General features: G+C 48.2%; 1 protein-coding gene across 1 annotated transcript in view; it reads right to left on the bottom strand.

Annotated features, from left to right (window-relative positions):
* The window catches only part of SMU1 (SMU1 DNA replication regulator and spliceosomal factor), a 67,409-nt gene extending 63,321 nt beyond the window's left edge, over window positions 1-4,088 (bottom strand). Inside the window, exons 1-4 of the mRNA XM_075337789.1 lie at window positions 3,969-4,088; window positions 2,494-2,704; window positions 2,164-2,316; window positions 104-214 (exon numbers count right to left, since the gene is read on the bottom strand). Coding sequence (XP_075193904.1) covers window positions 104-214; window positions 2,164-2,316; window positions 2,494-2,704; window positions 3,969-3,994 — 501 coding nt within the window. The 5' untranslated portion in view covers window positions 3,995-4,088. The remainder of the gene's footprint in view (window positions 1-103; window positions 215-2,163; window positions 2,317-2,493; window positions 2,705-3,968) is intronic.
* Between the last annotated feature and the right edge of the window lie 11,218 nt (window positions 4,089-15,306).

Genomic DNA, 15,306 nt, shown 5'->3' with positions numbered 1-15,306 from the left:
GAATTGGTCCGAGTGAAATGCGATGTTTTATCGCACGCCACTCGCACAGATTTTCTCGCCGTGTGGCTTAGGCCTAACACTAACGCTTTTGTCATTTCCTTACCTGCCCCAGCAAAGCCATGAGACGAGATGGAGGTACCACACTCACTTCACCAGCAAGAGCTTGGGCTATGGCTGCTCTTCTTTTCTCTTTGCTGCTGCCATCTGGATATGCCTGCACGAATCAAAATAAAATCATCCAACTTCAGAAAAAGTATAAAAGTGAAATACATTTTTTGAAAAAAAAAATTGCATTCTGTCTTTTTGAAATACTTTATTTGATATAGTTCAAAAACTGACAAGCCTTTGATAACCTACAATGGACATTTTCATCAAAAGTCGATAAGTAAAGCATGAATCTGCTCAGCAGGTGAACCTCTCATCGCAGATCTCGGCTGTGTTGTATACAGCATATCAGAAAAGTGAGTACACCCCTCACACTTTAAAATATTTGATTATATCTCTTCATGGGACAACAAAGAGGATATGACACTTTGATATAATGTAGAGCAGTCAGTGTACAGATTGTATAACAGTGTAAATTTGGTGCCCTCTAAATAACTCACACAACCATTAATGTCTAATCGCTGGCAACAAAAAGGAGTACACCCCTAAGTGAAAATGACAAATTGTCAATATTTTGTGTAGCCACCAATATTTTTAAGCACTGCTTTAAAGAGAATCTTGTCAGCAGGTTTTTGCTACCTCATTTGAGAACAGCATAACGTAGGAAAGGAGATTCTGATGCCATCGATGTATCACTTAGATTACTGGTAAAGCCGTTCTGATACAATCAGAATTTTTAGATTTAGTCATGTAGCAGAGCTGAGAGAGCTGTCCTCCCCACATCAGGCTCTCTATAGAGATTGTATATTGGCAGCAAGGTGTCAGTCACGACAGGGGGTGTGCCAGACTGACAGGCACATGAATTTTTAGTCCTGTAATGATAAGGGTCCTGCTGCTTACACAAACATAGCACATAAACAAAAGATTGGAGTGTGACAAAGCAGGTTTGCCTGAACTGTCTGCATTAACCCTTACAGCATGCTAGCTCCAGGTTACTTAGCAAAAACCTGCTGAAAGATTTCCTTTAACTTTTGGGCATGGAATTCACTAGAGTTTTACAGGAGCCACTGGTATCCCCTTCCATTATATTTTTCATAATTCAGTTGGTGGATGTTAGAGAACTTAATACTTTAAATTGTATCAAAATATATCTCCATTGTTGTCCCATGAAAAGATAAAATATTTACAAAAATGTGAGGGGTGCACTCACTTTTGTGATATACTGTAACAGGCATCTGCCTGTAACTGCAACAAAAGGAGCTGGCTTTGATCTATGCAGCATTGAGCGCCTGTGACGTAACTTCTGGCCAGTCAGAAGTTATAGTCACAAGATAGCGCCGCGGAACCAGAGCTGTGTTGGTAAAGGGTGTAGCCTCCAGAAGGGGAGTATATGACAAGGAGGCTTACATTTAAAGCGCCACTCCAGCGCTGAATCTTTGACAGTGACATTTAAATAACGTCATTGCTTTCATCACCCCACCATGTAACATGCCCGCAGAGAACCGATGGATTACCATAGCCGCAAGGAGCTTGCTGAAGGCCTCCGTAACTGCCATCTTGGTTCTCCAGTGAAGCTCAGGCACAGGCTGAGTGCCATAGGAGAACCACAATTTTGCTATATATTGCAATACTGTGACTTTGCAGTATATGCAATAAAACAGTTAAAATCCCTCGAAAAAAAAGTGAATTTTTTTTATATAGTTATAACCCCCACTTAAAACAGATACATTTTAACATTTTTTTTAAATATTTGATATCATTATCTCCCCCAAAAAGGTCTGATCTTTCAAAATAAAGCTACAGAAACAGTAAATTGCACATCAATAAGAAAGAAAATGATTTGCTCCTTTCAGACATTGCAATCCCCCCCCCCCCCAAAAAAAAACAAAAACAGCCCTAAAAAGTGATCAAAATGTCATTTATGCCCCTTAAAGGGCTTGTTCACTTTTCATTTACGCCACAACTGCATTAGACATAATCAGTTCTGTTAACTATTCCTTATACAATCAATGCCTTGTATTTGGTAGATTTTGTAACAGAGAACAATATGAATCTTACCTCCCGGGGGTCGAAATAAGATCTAGCCAAGAGGTTCTCAAGATGTATGTATCTTTCAGGCTGGGTCTGCTTTAACATGATCATGGGGTCAGTCTGTCTCAGAAGAGATCTGGCAGCTCCCAGCTCACGGAGCTCAATCAATTCCAGGACAACCTGCAATGAGAGAGTATACACACATCAATATACAGCATGCAAGAGTGCTAGAGATATGATCCCCACCACAAATAATTAACCCAGGAGTGCACTGCAAACTCCTGTGTTCATGACGGTTGAAGAAATTTAATCTATTTGAGGTAGAAAATACATCCCGTACAAAGAAAACCTCCTTACCTGTTCATATAGGTCAATAAGAGTCTTGTCCGGCAATTTAAGAGATTGGATCGCCTGCAACACTGTATCCCAATGGCCACTGTTAATGTCTGCCACAAAGCTCTCTATACTGTCCACTGTGTTTAGTGACACGGTAGTCTCCTCTTGTAATGTTGCCAATGTGCGGTGCAAACTGTTTTCTTTCAGATACTGCATGATCAGACGAATGACACTGAAGAAACAAGAGATGGCAGCACATGGATGTATTACTAACACAGCAGAAAAAAAGCATAAGTGCACAATATATTGGGAGAAAGTGGATAGCTATAAAAAAAGAAATAAAAGCCAACCACAGGAGAAAAAGAAAAGAAAAAAAGGTTTCCTGGGTAAGAGGGCAATTATGCAGCTGGTGACTGAAAAGTAACCTCCAGTGAAGTCCTCCAAACTATGCCCTGTGTACACAGAGTCTGAGGCTGTGCACATAATGTAACGCCAAGGAGCCATGCACTACATAGACCTCTGTCTGGAGCGTTCACAGGTTTGTCCAGGACCTAATAATTCATAACCTATTTGGATAAGTCACCAGTAAGAGATTGGTGGGGGGTCCACTGCCTGCCATCCCACCGATCAACCGAAAACTCCCCGGGATGGATATAAGTGATGATCCTATAGAATGTAAGCCCGCAAGGGCAGGGCCCTCTTCCCTCTGTACTAGTCTGTCTACTGTAACTCGTGTACAGCACCATGGAATTAATGGTGCTCTATAAATAAATAAAAAAAATCCTATGCCTGTATCATCAATTGTTAGGCTCTGAGTAACCCCTTAAAAGGGGCTGATCCCAATCCCAGGCCCCGGACGGAGTTTGTGATAGTATAGGCAAACTGAGCTTTATTCACCCTTCCCTGGTCTGGCGCTTCGTCTCCACTGCTCTCAGTATCAGATATTGGCTGCAGCGCTATGATGTCACCAGTAACGTTAGTAGGTGTGACTGTATAAACGGGACAGAGCCGCGGAGCTCAGATATTGAGCGCTGAAGTCAATAATAGATACTGGGAGCAGCGGAGACTAAGTGCGAGACCAGGGGAGGGTGCATAAGGCACAGATTAGTTGTTCTATAACAAACTGTCCAGGGACCAGGATTTATTTTCTGTAAATGGACAACCCCTTTCAGGCATAACCTATATGATAGAAGTGTGCAATGTGGAAACCAGCAGGAAATTCACATGCTTCCAGAGCTGCTCCTCACACAGACTGGACGTTCAGGCGTCACAACATAGAAGTGACAACCCTCTGGAAGCAGTAATGGCCTCCTCACAGGAAAAAAAAATCACGGATTAAGCAAAGGCTCTTTTTTCTCTGTCACGATAGCTGCGGAGCATGCAGTGCAGCTCATGAGGCGTCAATGGCGGCCACCACGTCTGTGCACACACGGCAGGCAGCTCCTGCTCGCACGGGTCCGTCTGGACGGCGGCGGACTCTTACGAGCCACACTTACTCGGACGACTCGATCTCGATAGACATCTTGTATTCTTCCCTGGCGCACTCCGCTGGTGTAACAGTACGTGCAGCAGCAGCAACGTAGGCCCGGACTCACAACAACGACGTCACTTACATGCGCCGTCTCCGGCATTTACGTCATTTCCGGCGCTATGCTGTAATTGTATGGTGCGAACGCTAGGGGGAGCATGAAACCCAGGAAGAGCGGCGTACTATACATTACAACCCAAGGGATTAGCGCGCATGTGGGCGGAGGCTGAGCAGCCGAGCGCTAATGCTTCATACAGTGCGTGTGACGGGTCCAGCTGATAATGCGCTTACTAAATAACGATAACCATAGCTATACATTATTCCCCCACAATCTTATACTTGGCACATGTTAAGAAACAATGGGCCTCTACGTGTATGTCTGGGAATATCTATATATATAATTGCCTTATTCTGTCTGTCTGTCTGTCTGTCTGTCTGTCATGCTCCAAAATTGTGTCCTTACGGTGACACAAAGCTGATTGGCCTCTGGGCTCGCCATGGCCCCGCCCCCCCACGGATTGGCCGCTCGCCTCGCCTCGGCTCCTCCCCCCGCATGGATTGGCCGCTCGCCTCTCCTCGGATCCGCCCCCCCCCGCACGGATTGGCCGCCACTCACACTCAGACTCACACTCACACTCAGACGCACACTCAGACTCAGACTCAGACGCACACTCAGACTCAGACTCACACTCACACTCAGACTCAGACTCAGACTCACACTCAGACTCAGACTCAGACTCACACTCAAACTCAGACTCAAACTCACACTCAAACGCACACTCAAACGCACACTCACACGCACACTCACACGCACACTCAGACTTACACTCAGACTTACACTCACACTCACACTCACTCACTCAGACTCACACTCAGACTCAGACTCACACTCAGACTCACACTCAGACTCACACTCAGACTCACATTCAGACTCACACTCAGACTCACACTCAGACTCACTCACACTCACTCACACTCACTCACACTCACTCACACTCAGACTCACACTCAGACTCACACTCAGACTCACACTCAGACTCAGACTCAGACTCAGACTCAGACTCAGACTCACACTCAGACTCAGACGCACACTCAGACTCATACTCACACTCAGACTCACTCACACTCACTCACACTCAGACTCACACTCAGACTCACACTCACTCACTCAGACTCAGACTCAGACTCACACTCAGACTCAGACTCACACTCACACTCAGACTTACACTCAGACTCAGACTCACACTCACTCAGACTCACACTCACTCAGACTCAGACTCACACTCAGACTCACACTCAGACGCACACTCAGACACACACTCACTCACACTCAGACTCACACTCACTCACTCAGACTCACACTCAGACTCACACTCAGACTCACACTCAGACTCACACTCACACTCAGACTTACACTCAGACTCAGACTCACACTCACTCAGACTCACACTCACTCAGACTCAGACTCACACTCAGACTCACACTCAGACTCAGACTCACACTCAGACTCACACTCACACTCAGACTCACACTCAGACTCACTCACACTCAGACTCACACTCAGACTCACACTCACTCACTCAGACTCAGACTCACACTCAGACTCACACTCAGACTCACACTCAGACTCACACTCAGACTCACACTCAGACTCACACTCACACTCAGACTCACACTCACTCACACTCAGACTCACACTCACTCACACTCAGACTCACACTCAGACTCACACTCAGACTCAGACTCACACTCACTCAGACTCACACTCAGACTCAGACTCACACTCACTCAGACTCACACTCAGACTCAGACTCACACGCACACTCAGACTTACACTCAGACTTACACTCACACTCACACTCACTCACTCAGACTCACACTCAGACTCACACTCAGACTCACACTCACACTCAGACTCAGACTCACACTCACACTCAGACTCACACTCACTCACACTCAGACTCACACTCACTCACACTCAGACTCACACAGACTCACACTCAGACTCAGACTCACACTCACTCAGACTCACACTCACTCAGACTCAGACTCACACTCAGACTCACACTCAGACGCACACTCAGACACACACTCACTCACACTCAGACTCACACTCACTCACTCAGACTCACACTCAGACTCACACTCAGACTCACACTCAGACTCACACTCAGACTCACACGTACACTCAGACTTACACTCAGACTTACACTCACACTCACTCACTCAGACTCACACTCAGACTCACACTCAGACTCACACTCAGACTCACACTCACACTCAGACTCACACTCACTCAGACTCACACTCACACTCACACTCACACTCAGACTCAGACTCACACTCAGACTCACACTCAGACTCACACTCAGACTCACACTCAGACTCAGACTCAGACTCAGACTCAGACTCACACGCACACTCAGACTTACACTCAGACTCTCACTCACACTCAGACTCACACTCACTCACTCAGAGTCACACTCAGACTCACACTCACTCACACTCAGACTCACACTCACTCAGACTCACACTCAGACTCACACTCAGACTCACACTCAGACTCAGACTCACACGCACACTCAGACTTACACTCAGACTCACACTCACACACTCAGACTCACACTCACTCACACTCAGACACACACTCACTCACACTCAGACTCACACTCACTCACTCAGACTCACACTCAGACTCACACTCAGACTCACACTCAGACTCACACTCAGACTCACACGTACACTCAGACTTACACTCAGACTTACACTCACACTCACTCACTCAGACTCACACTCAGACTCACACTCAGACTCACACTCAGACTCACACTCACACTCAGACTCACACTCACACTCAGACTCACACTCACTCAGACTCACACTCAGACTCACACTCACACTCAGACTCACACTCAGACTCACACTCAGACTCACACTCAGACTCAGACTCAGACTCAGACTCACACGCACACTCAGACTTACACTCAGACTCTCACTCACACTCAGACTCACACGCACTCACTCAGACTTACACTCAGACTCTCACTCACACTCAGACTCACACTCACTCACTCAGAGTCACACTCAGACTCACACTCACTCACACTCAGACTCACACTCACTCAGACTCACACTCAGACTCACACTCAGACTCACACTCAGACTCAGACTCACACGCACACTCAGACTTACACTCAGACTCACACTCACACACTCAGACTCACACTCACTCACACTCAGACTCACACTCACTCAGACTCACACTCAGACTCACACTCAGACTCACATGCACACTCAGACTCACTCAGACGCACACTCACTCACACTCAGACTCACACTCAGACTCAGACTCACACTCACACACTCAGACTCACACTCACTCACACTCAGACTCACACTCACTCAGACTCACATTTAGACTCACACTCAGACTCACATGCACACTCAGACTCACACTCAGACTCACACTCAGACGCACACTCACTCACACTCAGACTCACACTCAGACTCAGACTCACACGCACACTCACTCACACTCACACTCAGACGCACACTCAGACTCAGAGTCACACTCAGACTCACACAAACACTCACACTCAGACTCACATGCACACTCACACTCAGACTCAAATGCACACTCACACTCAGACTCACACTCACACTCAGACTCACACTCACTCAGACTCACACTCACTCAGACTCAGACTCACACTCAGACTCACACTCAGACTCACACTCAGACTCACACACACTCAGACTCACACTCACTCACACTCACATGCACACTCACACTCAGACGCACACTCACTCACACTCAGACTCACACTCACTCACTCAGACTCACACTCAGACTCACACTCAGACTCAGACTCACACGTACACTCAGACTTACACTCAGACTCACACTCAGACTCACACTCAGACTCACACTCAGACTCACACTCAGACTCACACTCAGACTCACACTCAGACTCACACTCAGACTCACACTCACACTCAGACTCACACTCACACTCACACTCACACTCACTCACACTCAGACTCACACTCACTCACACTCAGACTCACACTCAGACTCACACTCAGACTCACACTCACACTCACTCAGACTCACACTCACTCAGACTCAGACTCACACTCAGACTCACACTCAGACTCACACTCAGACTCAGACTCACACGTACACTCAGACTTACACTCAGACTCACACTCAGACTCACACTCAGACTCACACTCAGACTCACACTCAGACTCACACTCAGACTCAGACTCAGACTCAGACTCACACTCAGACTCACACACACTCAGACTCACACTCACTCACACTCACATGCACACTCACACTCAGACGCACACTCACTCACACTCAGACTCACACTCACTCACTCAGACTCACACTCAGACTCACACTCAGACTCAGACTCACACGTACACTCAGACTTACACTCAGACTCACACTCAGACTCACACTCAGACTCACACTCAGACTCACACTCAGACTCACACTCAGACTCACACTCAGACTCACACTCAGACTCACACTCAGACTCACACTCAGACTCACACTCACACTCAGACTCACACTCACACTCACACTCACACTCACTCACACTCAGACTCACACTCACTCACACTCAGACTCACACTCAGACTCACACTCAGACTCACACTCACACTCACTCAGACTCACACTCACTCAGACTCAGACTCACACTCAGACTCACACTCAGACTCACACTCAGACTCAGACTCACACGTACACTCAGACTTACACTCAGACTCACACTCAGACTCACACTCAGACTCACACTCAGACTCACACTCAGACTCACACTCAGACTCAGACTCAGACTCAGACTCACACTCAGACTCACACTCACACTCAGACTCAGACTCAGACTCACACTCACACTCACACTCACACTCACTCACACTCAGACTCACACTCACTCACACTCAGACTCACACTCAGACTCACACTCAGACTCACACTCACACTCACTCAGACTCACACTCACTCAGACTCAGACTCACACTCAGACTCACACTCAGACGCACACTCAGACACACACTCACTCACACTCAGACTCACACTCACTCACTCAGACTCAGACTCACACGTACACTCAGACTTACACTCAGACTTACACTCACACTCACTCACTCAGACTCACACTCAGACTCACACTCAGACTCACACTCAGACTCACACTCAGACTCACACTCACACTCACACTCACACTCAGACTCACACTCAGACTCAGACTCAGACTCACACTCAGACTCACACTCACACTCAGACTCACACTCAGACTCACACTCAGACTCACACTCAGACTCACACTCAGACTCACACTCAGACTCACACTCAGACTCACACTCAGACTCACACTCAGACTCACACTCACACTCACACTCAGACTCAGACTCAGACTCAGACTCACACTCAGACTCAGACTCAGACTCACATTCAGACTCACACTCAGACTCACACTCAGACTCAGACTCAGACTCACATTCAGACTCACACTCAGACTCACACTCAGACTCAGACTCAGACTCACACTCAGACTCACACTCAGACTCACACTCACACTCAGACTCACACTCAGACTCACACTCAGACTCACACTCAGACTCACACTCAGACTCACACTCAGACTCAGACTCACACTCAGACTCAGACTCAGACTCACACTCAGACTCACACTCAGACTCAGACTCACACTCAGACTCACACTCACACTCAGACTCAGACTCAGACTCACACTCACACTCACTCACACTCAGACTCACACTCACTCACACTCAGACTCACACTCAGACTCACACTCAGACTCACACTCACACTCACTCAGACTCACACTCACTCAGACTCAGACTCACACTCAGACTCACACTCAGACGCACACTCAGACACACACTCACTCACACTCAGACTCACACTCACTCACTCAGACTCAGACTCACACGTACACTCAGACTTACACTCAGACTTACACTCACACTCACTCACTCAGACTCACACTCAGACTCACACTCAGACTCACACTCAGACTCACACTCAGACTCACACTCACACTCACACTCACACTCAGACTCACACTCAGACTCAGACTCAGACTCACACTCAGACTCACACTCACACTCAGACTCACACTCAGACTCACACTCAGACTCACACTCAGACTCACACTCAGACTCACACTCAGACTCACACTCAGACTCACACTCAGACTCACACTCACACTCACACTCAGACTCAGACTCACACTCAGACTCAGACTCAGACTCACATTCAGACTCACACTCAGACTCACACTCAGACTCAGACTCAGACTCACATTCAGACTCACACTCAGACTCACACTCAGACTCAGACTCAGACTCACACTCAGACTCACACTCAGACTCACTCACACTCAGACTCAGACTCACTCACACTCAGACTCAGACTCAGACTCAGACTCAGACTCACACTCACACTCACACTCACACTCAGACTCAGACTCACACTCAGACTCACTCACACTCACTCAGACTCACACTCACACTCAGACTCACACTCAGACTCACACTCAGACTCACACTCAGACTCACACTCAGACTCAGACTTACACTCAGACTCACACTCAGACTCAGACTCACACTCACTCAGACTCACACTCACTCAGACTCAGACTCACACTCAGACGCACACTCAGACGCACACTCACTCACACTCAGACTCACACTCACTCACTCAGACTCACACTCAGACTCACACTCAGACTCACACTCAGACTCAGACTCACACGTACACTCAGACTTACACTCAGACTCACACTCAGACTCACACTCAGACTCACACTCAGACTCACACTCAGACTCACACTCAGACTCAGACTCACACGTACACTCAGACTTACACTCAGACTCACACTCAGACTCACACTCAGACTCACACTCAGACTCACACTCAGACTCACACTCAGACTCACACTCAGACTCACACTCAGACTCACACTCAGACTCACACTCACACTCAGACTCACACTCACACTCACACTCACACTCACACTCACACTCACTCACACTCAGACTCACACTCACTCACACTCAGACTCACACTCAGACTCACACTCAGACTCACACTCAGACTCACACTCACACTCACTCAGACTCACACTCACTCAGACTCAGACTCACACTCAGACTCACACTCAGACGCACACTCAGACACACACTCACTCACACTCAGACTCACACTCACTCACTCAGACTCAGACTCACACGTACACTCAGACTTACACTCAGACTTACACTCACACTCACTCACTCAGACTCACACTCAGACTCACACTCAGACTCACACTCAGACTCACACTCACACTCACACTCACACTCACACTCACACTCAGACTCACACTCACTCAGACTCACACTCACACTCACACTCAGACTCACACTCAGACTCACACTCACACTCAGACTCACACTCAGACTCACACTCAGACTCACACTCAGACTCAGACTTACACTCAGACTCTCACTCACACTCAGACTCACACTCACTCACTCAGAGTCACACTCAGACTCACACTCACTCACACTCAGACTCACACTCACTCACACTCACTCACACTCAGACTCACACTCAGACTCACACTCACTCACTCAGACTCAGACTCATACTCAGACTCAGACTCACACGCACACTCAGACTTACACTCAGACTCTCACTCACACTCAGACTCACACTCACTCACTCAGAGTCACACTCAGACTCACACTCACTCACACTCAGACTCACACTCACTCACACTCACTCACACTCAGACTCACACTCAGACTCACACTCACTCACTCAGACTCACACTCAGACTCACACTCAGACTCACACTCAGACTCACACTCACACTCACACTCACACTCACACTCAGACTCACACTCACTCAGACTCACACTCAGACTCACACTCAGACTCACACTCACACTCAGACTCACACTCAGACTCACACTCAGACTCACACTCAGACTCACACTCAGACTCAGACTCAGACTCAGACTTACACTCAGACTCTCACTCACACTCAGACTCACACTCACTCACTCAGAGTCACACTCAGACTCACACTCACTCACACTCAGACTCACACTCACTCACACTCAGACTCACACTCACTCACACTCACTCACACTCACACGCACACTCAGACACACACTCACTCACACTCAGACTCACACTCAGACTCACACTCAGACTCACACTCAGACTCACACTCAGACTCACACTCAGACTCACACTCACACTCACTCAGACTCACACTCACTCAGACTCAGACTCACACTCAGACTCACACTCAGACGCACACTCAGACACACACTCACTCACACTCAGACTCACACTCACTCACTCAGACTCACACTCAGACTCACACTCAGACTCACACTCAGACTCAGACTCACACGTACACTCAGACTTACACTCAGACTTACACTCACACTCACTCACTCAGACTCACACTCAGACTCACACTCAGACTCACACTCAGACTCACACTCACACTCAGACTCACACTCACTCAGACTCACACTCACACTCACACTCAGACTCACACTCAGACTCACACTCAGACTCACACTCAGACTCACACTCAGACTCACACGCACACTCAGACTTACACTCAGACTCTCACTCACACTCAGACTCACACTCACTCACTCAGAGTCACACTCAGACTCACACTCACTCACACTCAGACTCACACTCACTCAGACTCACACTCAGACTCACACTCAGACTCACACTCAGACTCACATGCACACTCAGACTCACACTCAGACTCACACTCAGACGCACACTCACTCACACTCAGACTCACACTCAGACTCAGACTCACACTCACACACTCAGACTCACACTCACTCACACTCAGACTCACACTCACTCAGACTCACACTCAGACTCACACTCAGACTCACATTTAGACTCACACTCAGACTCACATGCACACTCAGACTCACACTCACTCAGACTCAGACTCACACTCAGACTCACACTCACTCAGACTCAGACTCACACTCACTCAGACTCACACTCAGACTCACACTCAGACTCACATTTAGACTCACACTCAGACTCACACACACACTCAGACTCACACTCACTCAGACTCAGACTCACACTCAGACTCACACTCAGACTCACACTCACACTCACTCAGACTCACACTCACTCAGACTCAGACTCACACTCAGACTCACACTCAGACGCACACTCAGACACACACTCACTCACACTCAGACTCACACTCACTCACTCAGACTCACACTCAGACTCACACTCAGACTCACACTCAGACTCAGACTCACACGTACACTCAGACTTACACTCAGACTTACACTCACACTCACTCACTCAGACTCACACTCAGACTCACACTCAGACTCACACTCAGACTCACACTCACACTCAGACTCACACTCACTCAGACTCACACTCACACTCACACTCAGACTCACACTCAGACTCACACTCAGACTCACACTCAGACTCACACTCAGACTCACACTCAGACTCAGACTCAGACTCAGACTCAGACTCACACGCACACTCAGACTTACACTCAGACTCTCACTCACACTCAGACTCACACTCACTCACTCAGAGTCACACTCAGACTCACACTCACTCACACTCAGACTCACACTCACTCAGACTCACACTCAGACTCACACTCAGACTCACACTCAGACTCACATGCACACTCAGACTCACACTCAGACTCACACTCAGACGCACACTCACTCACACTCAGACTCACACTCAGACTCAGACTCACACTCACACACTCAGACTCACACTCACTCACACTCAGACTCACACTCAGACTCACACTCAGACTCACATTTAGACTCACACTCAGACTCACATGCACACTCAGACTCACACTCACTCAGACTCAGACTCACACTCAGACTCACACTCACTCAGACTCAGACTCACACTCACTCAGACTCACACTCAGACTCACACTCAGACTCACATTTAGACTCACACTCAGACTCACACACACACTCAGACTCACACTCACTCAGACTCAGACTCACACTCAGACTCACACTCAGACTCACACTCAGACTCACACACACTCAGACTCACACACACTCAGACTCACACTCACACTCACTCAGACTCAGACTCACACGCACACTCAGACTCACACGCACACTCAGACTCACACGCACACTCACTCACATGCACACTCACACTCAGACGCACACTCACACTCAGACGCACACTCACTCACACTCAGACTCACACTCAGACTCAGACTCACACGCACACTCACTCACACTCACACTCAGACGCACACTCAGACTCAGACTCACACTCACTCACACTCAGACTCACACTCACTCAGACTCACACTCAGACTCACACTCAGACTCACATGCACACTCAGACTCACACTCACTCAGACTCAGACTCACACTCAGACTCACACTCACTCAGACTCAGACTCACACTCACTCAGACTCACACTCAGACTCACACTCAGACTCACATTTAGACTCACACTCAGACTCACACACACACTCAGACTCACACTCACTCAGACTCAGACTCACACTCAGACTCACACTCAGACTCACACTCAGACTCACACACACTCAGACTCACACTCACTCACACTCACACTCACACTCACTCAGACTCAGACTCACACGCACACTCAGACTCACACGCACACTCAGACTCACACGCACACTCACTCACATGCACACTCACACTCAGACGCACACTCACACTCAGACGCACACTCACTCACACTCAGACTCACACTCAGACTCAGACTCACACGCACACTCACTCACACTCACACTCAGACGCACACTCAGACTCAGAGTCACACTCAGACTCACACAAACACTCACACTCAGACTCACATGCACACTCACACTCAGACTCAAATGCACACTCACACTCAGACTCACACTCACACTCAGACTCACACACACACTCAGACTCACACTCACTCAGACTCAGACTCACACTCAGACTCACACTCAGACTCACACTCAGACTCACACTCAGACTCACACTCAGACTCACACACACTCAGACTCACACTCACTCACACTCACACTCACACTCACTCAGACTCAGACTCACACGCACACTCAGACTCACACGCACACTCAGACTCACACGCACACTCACTCACATGCACACTCACACTCAGACGCACACTCACACTCAGACTCACACTCACTCACACTCAGACTCACACTCACTCACTCAGACTCAGACTCACACTCAG

This window comes from Anomaloglossus baeobatrachus, chromosome 1 (genome assembly GCF_048569485.1).
Source record: "Anomaloglossus baeobatrachus isolate aAnoBae1 chromosome 1, aAnoBae1.hap1, whole genome shotgun sequence".
NCBI classification, from domain to species: domain Eukaryota; kingdom Metazoa; phylum Chordata; class Amphibia; order Anura; family Aromobatidae; genus Anomaloglossus; species Anomaloglossus baeobatrachus.
This window is presented reverse-complemented; position numbering and strand designations above follow the sequence as displayed.